Source organism: Anabrus simplex, chromosome X (genome assembly GCF_040414725.1).
Source record: "Anabrus simplex isolate iqAnaSimp1 chromosome X, ASM4041472v1, whole genome shotgun sequence".
Lineage (NCBI taxonomy): Eukaryota > Metazoa > Arthropoda > Insecta > Orthoptera > Tettigoniidae > Anabrus > Anabrus simplex.
The window spans coordinates 214,674,065-214,687,061 of record NC_090279.1 but is presented as its reverse complement, the minus strand read 5'-3'; the positions used below and the strand labels follow the sequence as shown (position 1 = coordinate 214,687,061).

Here is a 12,997-nt window from a genome sequence, read left to right as displayed (position 1 = left end):
TTTTCACTTAAATAATTTGCCATGTACTTTGCAATATAATTTGTTCTTAAATTTCTCATCGCCAAGCCTCGATCATGTGCGGGGTACTATATATTTCCCTTTAGTGAAAAGACACTCAAAAAGTGTGTTTGAAGGACTACCTGTGTTAAGAACATCCTCCGCAATTAAAAATACTGTAGGAAATGTTTGATGATTTTGTAAGTCCTTGAAAGGCAAGGAAGTATCTCATCCAAGACTGGTAAATTTAAGAAGAAAGTTACCGGTAAAAATTACAGTTTGTTACAGTGGCGATGACTGGGAATTAGAAAAATTGGTGGGAGCGGTGTATGTACACCAAAAGTGGGAAAAAATTCTACAAAATCTTCTCTGAGTTAATTTCGACAGTAGGAAGAGGGGGAAGAGGGGGAAGAGGGGGTAAAGTTTGACAGTTTACCGACGTAAGTGCGTTAATAATAGTTTTTTTATTTTTATTTTGATATTTTGATCCAATACTACACAATAAAACTTTCACCAAAGGAACAATATTACACATCTACTACAATTAAATAGAAATACGGTGTGATTATACAGTTTACATCATTTAGTATTTGACTGTACACTAAGGAACTAACAGACTGCCAGACGAATGTCCATGACCTTGGCAAAAATAACCCTTCAGCCCTTCCTCACACCACATGAGAAGTGTCCACTACTTGCTGTGGCGCTATACAAGTCGGTTAGCCGCGACGGACCATGTTTTGTGCGCATTTCCGCCAATAATTTTTGTTAATAATAAAGATAATAAAGGAAAGAATTAGCTGTTAAGCAACAGGGCTTGTACAGATTGCTTTTTAAAATAATTCCTACAATTCCTAGTTCCAGCCAGCTAAAATGGAATAAAATACGTTTTTCTCCACAAAGTGGGCAGGGGGGGGGGGAGTGCGACCGCACCCCCTCACCTACGCCCCCCAATCGCCGCTACTGAGATTGTAAAAAAAGTTTACGATTTCAAATTTTGAAGGTTTTTGGTGACGGAAGAATCGGGAAGGCCTTGGATTGGCAAAGAAACAGCGTGGCCTTAATTGAGGTACAGCCCCAGCATATACCTGTTGTGAAAATGAGAAACCATGGAAAGACAGATTCAGGACTACCGACGGTACGGTTCAAACCCACCATATACCTATTAAAAGTAAAATTTACTACAAGAATATTCGTTACATATAATCCAATCACTTTTACTCAATAACTTAATATTAAAAGAAGGAGCAATTCAGAAAGCAATGACATAAGTCTGCCGTTTGTCCCCTCTTCTTTTCAATGTTTATACAGAAGAAGCAGTATGGGAATTCAAAGATACGGAAGGGGAATCACAATCCAAGGAGAGGAAATCAAAACGCTGAGATTTGCCGATGATACTGTTATTTTATCAGAATCTGCATAACATCTGGAGAAATTTATGAATGGTATAGGCAGAGTCTATGAGTACAAGATGAAAATAAATACGTCTAAAACAAAAGTAATGGAGTGCGGTCGAACGAAGTCAGGTAATGTCGGAAATATTAGATTAGGAAGTCTTAAAGCAAGTAGCTGAATATTGTTATTTGGGAAGTAAAATAACTAACGATGACAGAAGTAAGGAGGACATAAAATGCAGACTAGCACAAGCAAGGAAGAGCTTTCTCAAGAAAATAAGTTTTCTCACTTCAAACATCGATATAAGAAATTAGAAAGATGGTTTTGAAGACTTTCGTCTGGAGCGTGGCGTTGTATGGAAGTGAAATATGGACGATAACTAGCTCAGAAAGAAAAAGAATAGAAGCTTTTGGAGTGTGGTGTTACAGAAGAACGCTGAAGGTGCGATGGATAGATCGAATCACGAATGAAGAGATACTGAATCAAATTGAAGAGAGGAGATCGATTTCGCTAAATTTGATAAGAAGAAGAGATAGAATGATAGGACACATCCTAAGACACCCAGCACTTGAATTCACCTTTGCCGGGTGCAGTGCCTCAGACGTTTGAGGCGCTGGCCCTCTGACCTCAACTTGGGAGATTTGTTCTTGGCTCAGTCAGGTGGTATTTGAAGGTGTTCAAATACTGTACGTCAGCCTTGTGTTGGCAGATTTACTGACACGTAAAAAATCTAAATTATGGCTCCTCGGCGTCTCCAAGACAGTAAAAGTTGTTAGTGGGACGTAAAACAAATTATTATTATATATACAATTCGCTGGGGCCTCCAAGGACCACGTTAAGTCTTGTTGGATTTGACACTGAACTTGGCCTTCTTTAGAGACCAAATTTCCCTAATTCTTTGTGATTGGGCCTGCTTACGCTCCTCTGTCCAAGGGGCACCGTGTCTTCTCTTCGCTTTCTCGTCACGGTTTAGCCCGTTCGTCAATATTTCCTTGCGGAAGCGATCTCTGTTAAGGGCGTCTGCAGCTGAGATATGTAGCATTTGCAGGTCTTCTTTGGTATTTCTAAACCAGGTAATTGTGGTTTTGCGGTTTGAATTAAAAAAGTGAAAGATTTATTTAGTTAACTTTCTTTCGTCCATTCTTTTCATATGACCGTAAAATCGTACCCGTCTTTTTCTGATTGTGTCGGTAATTTTCTCTATTTTGCTGTAGACTTCCTCGTTGGATCTCTTCTGATGGATTCAATTTCTGTACTTTGATCCCAAGATTCCTCTCACAATTTTGCGTATTTTTTTTCTCCAGTTCTTCAAGGAGTCCTTTGTTGGCATTTAGACACAGGGTTTCGGCTGCATATAGAACTACTGGCTTTGTTTCATAGTGACGTATCTTGGTGTTTTGGGAAAGGCATTTTTTGTTGTAGATTGTGCGGGATGTTTGGTAGGCTATTTCCGGTTTGCGTACTCGCTCCTGAAGTGCTTCTTTGTCCAGTCCATTTTTCATGATGATCTCACCCAGGTATTTGAATTTGTCTACTCGGGTGATGTCCCCGTATTTTGTATGGAGTTTTGGTGGAGCCTCTTTGATGTTAGTCGGCAATTTCCTTTAACATTTCAACTTGAGCTCTAGCAGTTTCTATGTCGTTTGAGAGAACAGCAATATCATTGGCAAATGCTAAGCTGTCTGTTATGATCCCCTTGGATTTGGTTCCTATTCTTAATGGACTGTAGTTGGTTTCCTGTGATCTCACCCGCCAGGTTCTGATGATCTTTTCAAGAACGCAGTTGAAGAGTATCGGGGATAGGCCATTACCTTGTCGGACTCCTGTTTTGATGTCAAAAGGAATGCGAGACACGTCCGTGGAACTTCACCTTGGATTTTGTATCGGTCAGGGTGGCTCTAATTAATGCCAACACTTTCAAATCAACTCCAAATTCATTTAAGATGTTTAGCAGGACTTCCCGGTCAATAGAGTCGTACGCTTTGTAAGTCCACAAACACGGACACATACGGCTTGGACCTTCTTCTTCTTCTTCTTAGTCCGCCTCTGTGGTGTAGTGGTTAACGCGATTAGCTGCCACCCCCGGAGGCTCAGGTTCGATTCCCACCTCAGCCATCCTCGATGTGGTTTTCTGTGGTTTCCCACTTCTCCTCCAGGCATGGTACCTAACGTAAGGCCGCGACCGCTTCCTTCCTTCTTCCTTGTCTATCCATTCTGATCTTCCCATCCCACCATAAGGCCCCTGTTAAGCGTAAGAGGTGAGGCCACCTGAGCGAGGTACTTGTTCTCCTCTCCAGCTGTATCTCTCGATCGAAAGTCTCATGCTCCAGGACACTGCCTTTGAGGTGGAGTCCGAGGGAAAAACCAACCATGGAGTGTAAAGAGATTAAGAAATAATAATAATAATAATAATAATAATTATTATTATTATTCTTGGTGTCCATGATCGTTAAGGCGTTGAAGTATAAACGGTCTGACACAGTGGTTAGGCGGTTCGAGTCCCGTTGGCCGAAAAAATTTTTACTATCAGAATGTTGGTCGGCAGGGTAGGGGAGATGGTGGTATACAATTTCTAATCACTAGATTGGGTGACCAAAAGCCTGGATTAAATTCCAAACCTCTCCGCAGTGCTCATATGGAGTGAGGGCATGTGACACTGTTGATGGTGATTCGTCCGTCGGATGGGGACATTAAGCTTTGAGCAGGAGTAGGCTATGTGCTGGCAACGTGGTTCACCCCCTCCCTTTCTATATCATATATCACGTCGTTCTTCTCATTGACTCCTCTGATGAGAATGACGTCGGGAAGGGCATCCGGTCATAAAAACCCGCCATGACAGATCCATCACACCTCATACTCAGCGCCTTAGAGGAACGGGCCAATGGTTGGACAAACTTTATTATTATTATTATTATTATTATTATTATTATTATTATTATTATTATTATTATTATTATTATGATTATTATTATTATTATTATGTCCGACTCGTTGGCTGAACGGTCAGCGTACTGGCCTTCGGTTCAGAGGGTCCCGGGTTCGATTCCCGGCCGGGTCGGGGATTTTAACCTTAATTGGTTAATTCCAATGGCACGGGGGCTGGGTGTATGTGGTGTCTTCATCATCATTTCATCCTCATCACGACGCGCAGGTCGCCTAAGGGAGTCAAATAGAAAGACCTGCACCTAGCGAGCCGAACCCGTACTGGGATCTCCTGGCACTAAAAGCCATACGACATTTCATTATTATTATTATTATTATTATTATTATTATTATTATTATTATTATTCAGGCACCGTGTAATCACAACAGTTTTGCCACCACAGCCAGAAGAAACATGAATTTGATTTATGAAGGTGGAGAGTGAAATGATAAACGCACCGGTCAGAAAGATACGATTAGTGTTGAGAACCAATGTGTTGCTAGATTTTATGAGCACTCCTGTACTGTCTTGGAATGTGCCACTCTCTTCAGGATTTACAACACCACTGACGCTATTTCTGTCCACCTGCCCTAACGGCTCTTATTATATTGCTGGACTTCACTTTCTCTGCTTCCTACCTGCACTGGGCGTCCTCAAGTTCAATTGGAAAGGTATTACTGGACATACAGAACTGTAATTTTAGTGTGAATAGTTCGACCCCACTGTCCGCAGCCCTTAACATGGCTGTCTGTGGTTTCTCTTTTCCACACAAGGCAAATGCTGGGGCTGTACCTTAATTAAGGCCACGGTCGCTTCCCTCCCAGGTGCAACGCGAAGCAAATTGTAATAAATAAAACTACATGTCAATTCAAAGACCAGAAGCTTTCATTGAACCGAAGAGGTCTGATGGAGAAGCTAGAAGTCACAGAGAGGAGAATTCTCAGGAAGATATTAGGTCCGGTAAACGAACATGAAGAATTCCGAGCTCTACGGACATGTATAGAGGCTCTCTGATTGTGCTAGGAAAAGGAGAGTAGCTCTCTATGCCATATAGTAAGACTGCCTTGCAAAAGACTCACCAATCGCCTGCTCATCTTTTAGCAGAACAACAAGGTCCGTACCACTTGGCTGACAGAAAGTGAGAAGGACATTGAACAACTGGGAATATCAGATCTTAAAGGTAGATGATGAGTATGACATACCCTAAAATAAGTCCATGGATTTCAGGAAAAAAACAAAAAACGAAAGAAAGGTATCCCCTGGACAGATGAAAGAAAGGAGTTACACCGACAGAAATTGCGCCAATACTGGGAAAAGATCAAAGCCCAACAGTTGAAGGAACGTGCTCCAAAGTTGGCACATTCGAACCAAGAAGAAAAAGAATAATAAGAAGGAGACCAGTTACTTGTTGGGGTGTGCTTTGCCCTTCTTGCTCCCAGCCATCTCCAATAGATGGCGCTAGTGTTGAAATTACAAGAACTCTAGCTGCAAACACCCATTTTAGAAGCGATCGGTACTGCAAGTAGCTTTGAAGATACGTTTTCTCTGTAGTCCGATTTTTTAACAGATAAATGCCGATATTGTCTACTAATTAATGAGTCGGACGCTGGTTCTCTCAGGCCTAGTGCGTACCTTCCTAGTGTGAACAAAAACCTGCCCGTCTACAAGTATGAGAAAGTCTTAAACTATCTACTCTGAATAAATAAATAAATACAGATTAAAAGAAAAAAGAATTGAGGGCAAAATCCAGGGAACCAGACAAAGAGGACGAGGGCCAATGCGATGGATTGACATGATGAACGGCCCCCTACAGTGTTCTCTCAGAGCAACCTCACTGAAAGCTTTAGATTGGCGGAGTATGGTTCTTCGGCTAGATGGCTGAATATTATGATAGTCACGACACCTCAGTCTTGAGGCAAAACGAAGAAGAAGAAGAAAAGAAAAAAGAACAAATACGATTATCCAACAGGCCAAACGCCTCCTATCTCCTTACTTCAGCTTTAACCCGCCTGAATCTCTTGACCAGAGAGAAGGTGTTACCCTTACCTTCTAGGGGGAGGAATGAAAAGATGTATAAGAAACAAAACGAATATTATTGAAAAGTAACTTATAAGAACATTATTTTTCCTTTCGAAAAGTTCGAATACCACGACGGACCGATCCGTAAAGTACCAGTGGATATGAGATCCAGAGGACCTCGAATGTATTTTGCTTTCATTTATAATATTCTTATATTTCGTACCGTTAACTATTTTTAATCCTCCCTACCTTTTCTTTAACTGATCAACTTTATGTATTTCTTCATGGTTGAGCTATTTGTTGCCGGGCCCGTAGTGTAGGGGTAGCGTGCCTGCCTCTTACCCGGAGGCCCCGGGTCAGGGAGTTTTGCCTGGATCTGAGGGCTGGTTCGAGGTCTACTCAGCCTACGTGATCAGAATTGAGGAGTTATCTGACGGTGTGACAGCGGCCGCGGTCTAGAAAGCCAAGAATAACGGCCGAGAGGATTCGCCGTGCTGACCACACGACACCTCGTAATCTGCAGGTTTTCGGGCTGTGCAGCGGTCGCTTGGTAGGCCAAGGGGTTAGCTTAGGAACTACCGGTATCTGTTGTTTGTACAACAGAATGCCGATTATGGAATTTGCGGCATTTATGGCAGACGCCCAGGTAGCACATTCCATATCAGTTTGTTTACATAGTCTTTCCTCACCTAATTCCGAACAACTTCCTTAATTATTTCAATCTCTAACTCCTCTTACTTCTTCTTTCTCTTCCTCAATGAAGGATACCAATTCTACCGCCTCAGGGGCAGTGTCATGGAGTTTCAGACTCTGGGTCGGGGGATACACTTGAGGAGGATGACCAGTACCTCGGCCAGGCGGCCTCACCTGCTATGCTGAACAGGGGCCTTGCGGGGAGATTGGAAGGGACAGACACGGAAGAGGGAAGGAAGCGGCCGTGGCGTTAAGTTTGGTACCATCCCGGCATTTGCCTGGAGGAGAAGTGGAAACCACGGAAAACCACTTCCAGGATGACTGAGGTGGGAATCGAACTCACCTCTACTCAGTTGACCTCCCGAGGCTGAGTGGACCACTTCTCAAATTTCGTTGCAGAACCGGGAATGAACTTGAGCCTGCGGGGATAGCAGCCAGTCACACTAACCACTACACTACAGAGGTGGACTAACATCTCTTCTAATAAAATAATATTTTATCTTCATATTATGTTCTTTCTTACTTTTAGAAACAGCAATTTACAAGGCAAGGGCGCGAACCAGGATTCACGAATCTAACGTAAATTTTGCTTACACTTTAAATGAGCCAGGTATAAAACAACGGCCAAAACATATCTTTCGGAAATTTACTCATGCGACTTACAGAAAGCGTTGAAGTTCTCACGTTTGAATTGTCGCGCTTGGCTACGGAGGACTGCGGCGCGTGCCGGAGGGACCGCACAACTGATCTTCCGTTATTAATTGGGTAGCATTCGCGAAAATAATGTAGTGGCATTAAGAGAAATAATGTAATTCCTGTATTGATTGTGGGTCAGTAAAGGCAATGGAATAAGACAGTTATAGTGAATCTAACGGTTAATCAGAATAACAAGGTACGTTACACACGAACGCAAGTTACTCCCGACAGCTTCTGCGACAACAAATGAGATCGCAAAGAAATTGGAAAATTATTGAACATTTCCCTTGGTAAGTTATTCCAATCCTTAACTCCCCTTCCTATAAACGAATATTTGCCCCAATTTGTCCTCTTGAATTCCAACTTTATCTTCATATTGTGATCTTTCCTACTTTTAAAGACACCACTCAAACTTATTCGTCTACTGATGTCCTCCCACGCCATCTCTCCACTGAAAGCTCGGCACATACCACTTAGTCGAGCAACTCTTCTTTCTCCCATGTCTTCCCAGCCCAAACTTTGCCAAATTTTTGTAACGCTACTCTTTTGTCGGAAATCACCTTGAACAAATCGAGCTGCTTTTCTTAGGATTTTTCCCAGTTCTTGAATCAAGTAATCCTGGTGAGGGTCCCATACACTGGAACCATACTCTAGTTGGGGTCTTACCAGAGACTTATATGCCCTCTTCTTTACATCCTTACTACAACCCCTAAATACCCTCATAACCATGTGCAGAGATCTGTACCCTTTATTGACAATCATATTTATGTGATTACCCAATGAAGGTCTTTTCTTATATTAACACCTAGGTACTTACAATGATCCCCAAAAGTAACATTCACCCCATCAACACAGTAATTAAAAGTGAGAGTACTTTTCCTATTTGTGTGAAACTCACAACCTGACTTTTAACCCCGTTTATCATCATACCACTGTCCACCGTCCATCTCACAACACTATCGAGGTCACCCTGCAGCCGCTCACAATCTTGTAACTTATTTATTACTCTGTACAAAATAACATCATCTGCTAACAGCCTTATCTCTGATTCCACTTCTTTACACATATCATTGATATATTTAAGAAAACATATAGGTCCAATAATACTGCCTTGAGGAATTCCCCTCTTAATTATTACAGGGTCAGATAAAGCTTCGCCTACTTTAATTCTCTGAGTTCTATTTTCTAGAAATATAGCCAACCATTCAGTCACTCTTTTTTCTAGTCCAATAGCACTCATTTTTGCCAGTAGTCTTCCATGATCTACCCTATCAAATGCCTTATATAGGTCAATCGCAATACAGTCCATTGGGCCTCTTGAATCCAGGATATCTGCTGGGAGCTCGTGTTACAAATGTCAAAAGCACAAAGCGATTTCACATCAACCATACATAACGAAGCGAGAATAAAGGCTTAACATCACATGCTCCATATTTTTCTTTCAGAGCAAAAATAACTTTGCCTATGTTGATTACCATTATATTAGTTCGCCGCAGATGTGCCAATGCCCTCTTTCTTTATAAGTGTCTGACGAATAGAGTGGATTGCTCAACATTACTGTAGCTGATTCCATTACATGTTCCTCGTCGCAATACTAGGCAAAGGTATATTTTTCATCTGCCTAAAGTGAGAACTGTGGCTCAGGCTAACTCATGGTTTGTGAGGGTACTGACATCACTGAATGAGGTGGGTGAATCAGTGGACCTTTTCCCACTCACCGCCGTCTGAAATCAGACATGCCCTAATGACCTCATGAATGTAATGCCTTATCTGTAAGATATGTAAATGTTATTAGATGTACTTTAATAATGTCAATTATTTAAGGAGATTTAGTTTTTTTATTTCGTTAGGGCCATCTATGGACCACGGAGCTTGTCTTTTAGCTGTTTCTTGATGTCATCGTCCTTCTTTGCCACAATTGGTGGACCGAGCTCGACAGCTGCAGTAGCTTAAGTGCGGTCAGTATCCAGTATTCGGGAGGTAGTAGGTTCGAACCCCACTGTCGGCAGCCCTGAAAATGGTTTTCCGTGGTTTCCCATTTTCACACCAGGCAAATGCTGGGGCTGTACCTTAATTAAGGCCACGGCCGCTTCCTTCCCACTCTCAGCCCTTCCCTGTCCCATCGTCGCCATAAGACCTATCTGTGTCGTCGCGACGTAAAGAAACTAGCACAATTGGTGTTCTTAGCTGTTGGTTTGGCAGCTGTTTTCTTGTTGGTACCTCGAGCTTTCCTGATGACCCAGTAGTCTTTCATTTTCCGGCTAAATTCAATCTTACATTCCTCAAACCATTTCCTGGTCTCGTCTTCTGGTCTGTGGGTAACTTCTGTGAGGGATGTTACAAAAGATTTAGTTTTAAGAGTTGTATGATAGTTACTCCGATCAGCTATGTCGTTTTGATTTATATGGAGTTCCGAAAGGTCCTTCTCCACTTGCTTCATCCACACGAATCCAGTAGCTTTGCCCTTGTTAGCAGCCTTGAAGATCCTATGGCATAACCTATTTGAGTCCATTCTGGATAGGTGTCCGTAAAAAGCCAGTCGCCTTCTTCTGATGGCATCTATGAGATTTTCTTGGTGTTTACATAGGTCACGATTTGGTTGATACCATCGGCTTCCATCTGGTAAAATTATTGATCCCACTATCCGTCTCAGGAACTTTCTTTCTTATACCTCGAGGGCTCTTAGTGGGGTCTTCTTAGTTAAATATAGACACTCTGCTGCACAGAGGACTGAAGGTCTGATTACTGCATTATTTATTTATTTATTTATTTATTTATTTATTTATTTATTTATTTATTTATTTATTTATTTATTGATTTATTTATTTAAGGTTTTGTAAATATGCATATTAAAGGCCTCTTAGATTTAGTTTGAACTTGGTTATTATTTTAGGAAATTAGTGTTATATACTTAAGGTGTATTTGTTGTATATTATGTTTTACTGAATCATCTTTAATTGGAAAAATAACCTGTTGATGATAAATAAATCTATTCTATTTTCATACGACTATAAACGTATGTCAGCGTCGCCTCAAATCAGTTATTGGACACTGCGAGTTGCAGGTAGGGTATAGAGTAGTGGCCTGCGTAATCGAGCACGCAAATTCAAACATACCAACTTTAACACTTTATGTAGGTCGCACGAGTAAATTTCCGAAAGAAGCATTTAGGTCATTGTGCCCTTCCCTTGTCAGAATGAAACTTAATTTTATAATATTTAGATGTTTTGTAAGGTAATGTAAAATGCGGAAATAGGGACGGATTTAGCAAGGTATTTTTGGGTGACGTTTGCGATTGGAACGATTACTCAAAAATATTTGATAAGGGTTAAAAGTAACCACAAGTACAAACACACTTCAGTATTAATATTATCCTTAACGACTTCAAGACAAACGAGAGGAGGCTAAGTTAAGCTTCATCATTTCCTGTTCCGTTGTACAACCAGCAGATAGTTCACCCATTGATAAACAGATAAAATCAATCAGTTTTAAAATAGGTATGAAGCATTCAACAAGAATTACCCTTAAGAAATATTAAACAAATGAAAGCAAAATATATTCGAGGTCCTCTGGATCATGCAAGTTCTGACAACTGTTGGTACTTTATGAACTATTCCATGATAGCATTCGAACTATGCTATGCGAGCTAAGAAGACACTGATAGGAATGGAGAGTTCACAGCCGTGAATCGGACTGCTTTTCTCCATGTACTTGAAACACCTATCTGGCCGACCAGTGATTAAATTAATGTACAATGCTTTATATCCATTCAATTTACATACTAATCAACAAAATGCAAATATCGCAGGATTCACTATATATTCAATTAATTTTGCTACCTGTTCTATGAAACAATACCGAACACTGCTACTGGATTGTGCGATATGAGTCTGGTTTTAAGGAATGACGTTTGTGTGCTGAACAGATACGGAATCTGGAGATCCGCAGAAGCAACAAGACGATAGTCACCATCGTGGGCCTGAATAAAGACTGTGAATCTACAGACAGACAGACAGACAGACAGACAGACAGACAGACAGACAGACAGACAGACAGACAGACAGACAGACAGACAGACAGACAGACAGACAGACAGACAGACAGACAGACAGACAGACAGACAGACAGACAGACAGACAGACAGACAGACAGACAGACAGACAGACAGACAGACAGACAGACCTTGTTCGACACACTAGAGGAATTTCTCGCGGACAGGAAAACCAGAGAACCGATTCGTCAGACCCTCACAAACGCAAAATCTAAGGTGAAATTTTTGGGCAAAGTTTCTGACACTTTTGAAGTATATACAGGTGTTCGACAAGGAGATGGACCCTAATTTTATTCTTTTTAACTTGTTTTTAGACAAAGTCATCAGAAAGAAGGAAAAGGATATTGCATACATAAACATCCGGACTGCTGGGAACAAAATGAAAGTGAAATAAACTGTTGAAGTGAAAGCTGTTCGTACGTACCATTCATTTCCGGTAGATGGGGTTGAGAACGCAGCCACTGTCTGAGTTTTTCCACAGCCTCATCGATACTCTGCCTGTTCACCTGGAACTCTTCGTAGAGGGCCTCGGTGTTCTTCGGGGATGGCCTTTGCAGCGTCATTGACGAAACTGTGGACAGTGGGTGAAACGGAAAAATGTTTTCAAGAATTTTATTATTTGTATTTTTAACTAGTTCACTTCTTAACTCATATAAATACCGCCTTAGGTCGTGTTCAATACATATGGATCATACCGAAGAGAGTTAACTACAGAACAAAATTCGACAGTTCTAGCCGTTCAGGTAAGTAATTCAGTGTTGAAAACATCCTAGGGATGTGAGCTACAAACTTTAGGTAAATAAAATGCAATAAAGTATGAGAATATATTCTTTATTATTTCGTAAACAATTAAATCCTTTCCGTCATCATTGTTATCCGGTCGATTATATTAGCAGTTTGCCTTTTTCTACTACAACGAGCGCTAATGTAAGAAAGGCCTGAGGAAGACCAAGGAACATATTAAGGAAAGAAGTATGTGAATAAGTCAATTTGGCTAGGATAGCTGCAGTCGCTTAAGTGCGGCCAGTATCCAGTATTCGGGAGACAGTGGGTTTGAACCCCACTGTCGGCAGCCCTGAAGATGGTTTTCCGTGGTTTCCCATTTTCACACCAGGCAAATTCAAGGCCACGGCCGCTTCCTTCCCATTCCCACCCCTTTCCTGTCCCATCGTCGGCATAAGACCTATCTGTGTCGGTGCGACGTAAAGCAACTAGCAAAAAAA

General features: G+C 41.4%; 1 protein-coding gene across 1 annotated transcript in view; it reads right to left on the bottom strand.

Annotated features, from left to right (window-relative positions):
* LOC136886789 (alpha-tocopherol transfer protein-like) overlaps positions 1-12,337 on the bottom strand; it is a 52,655-nt gene extending 40,318 nt beyond the window's left edge. The window contains exon 1 of the mRNA XM_067159595.2: positions 12,199-12,337. Within this exon, the coding sequence (XP_067015696.2) occupies positions 12,199-12,337 (139 nt within the window). The remainder of the gene's footprint in view (positions 1-12,198) is intronic.
* Between the last annotated feature and the right edge of the window lie 660 nt (positions 12,338-12,997).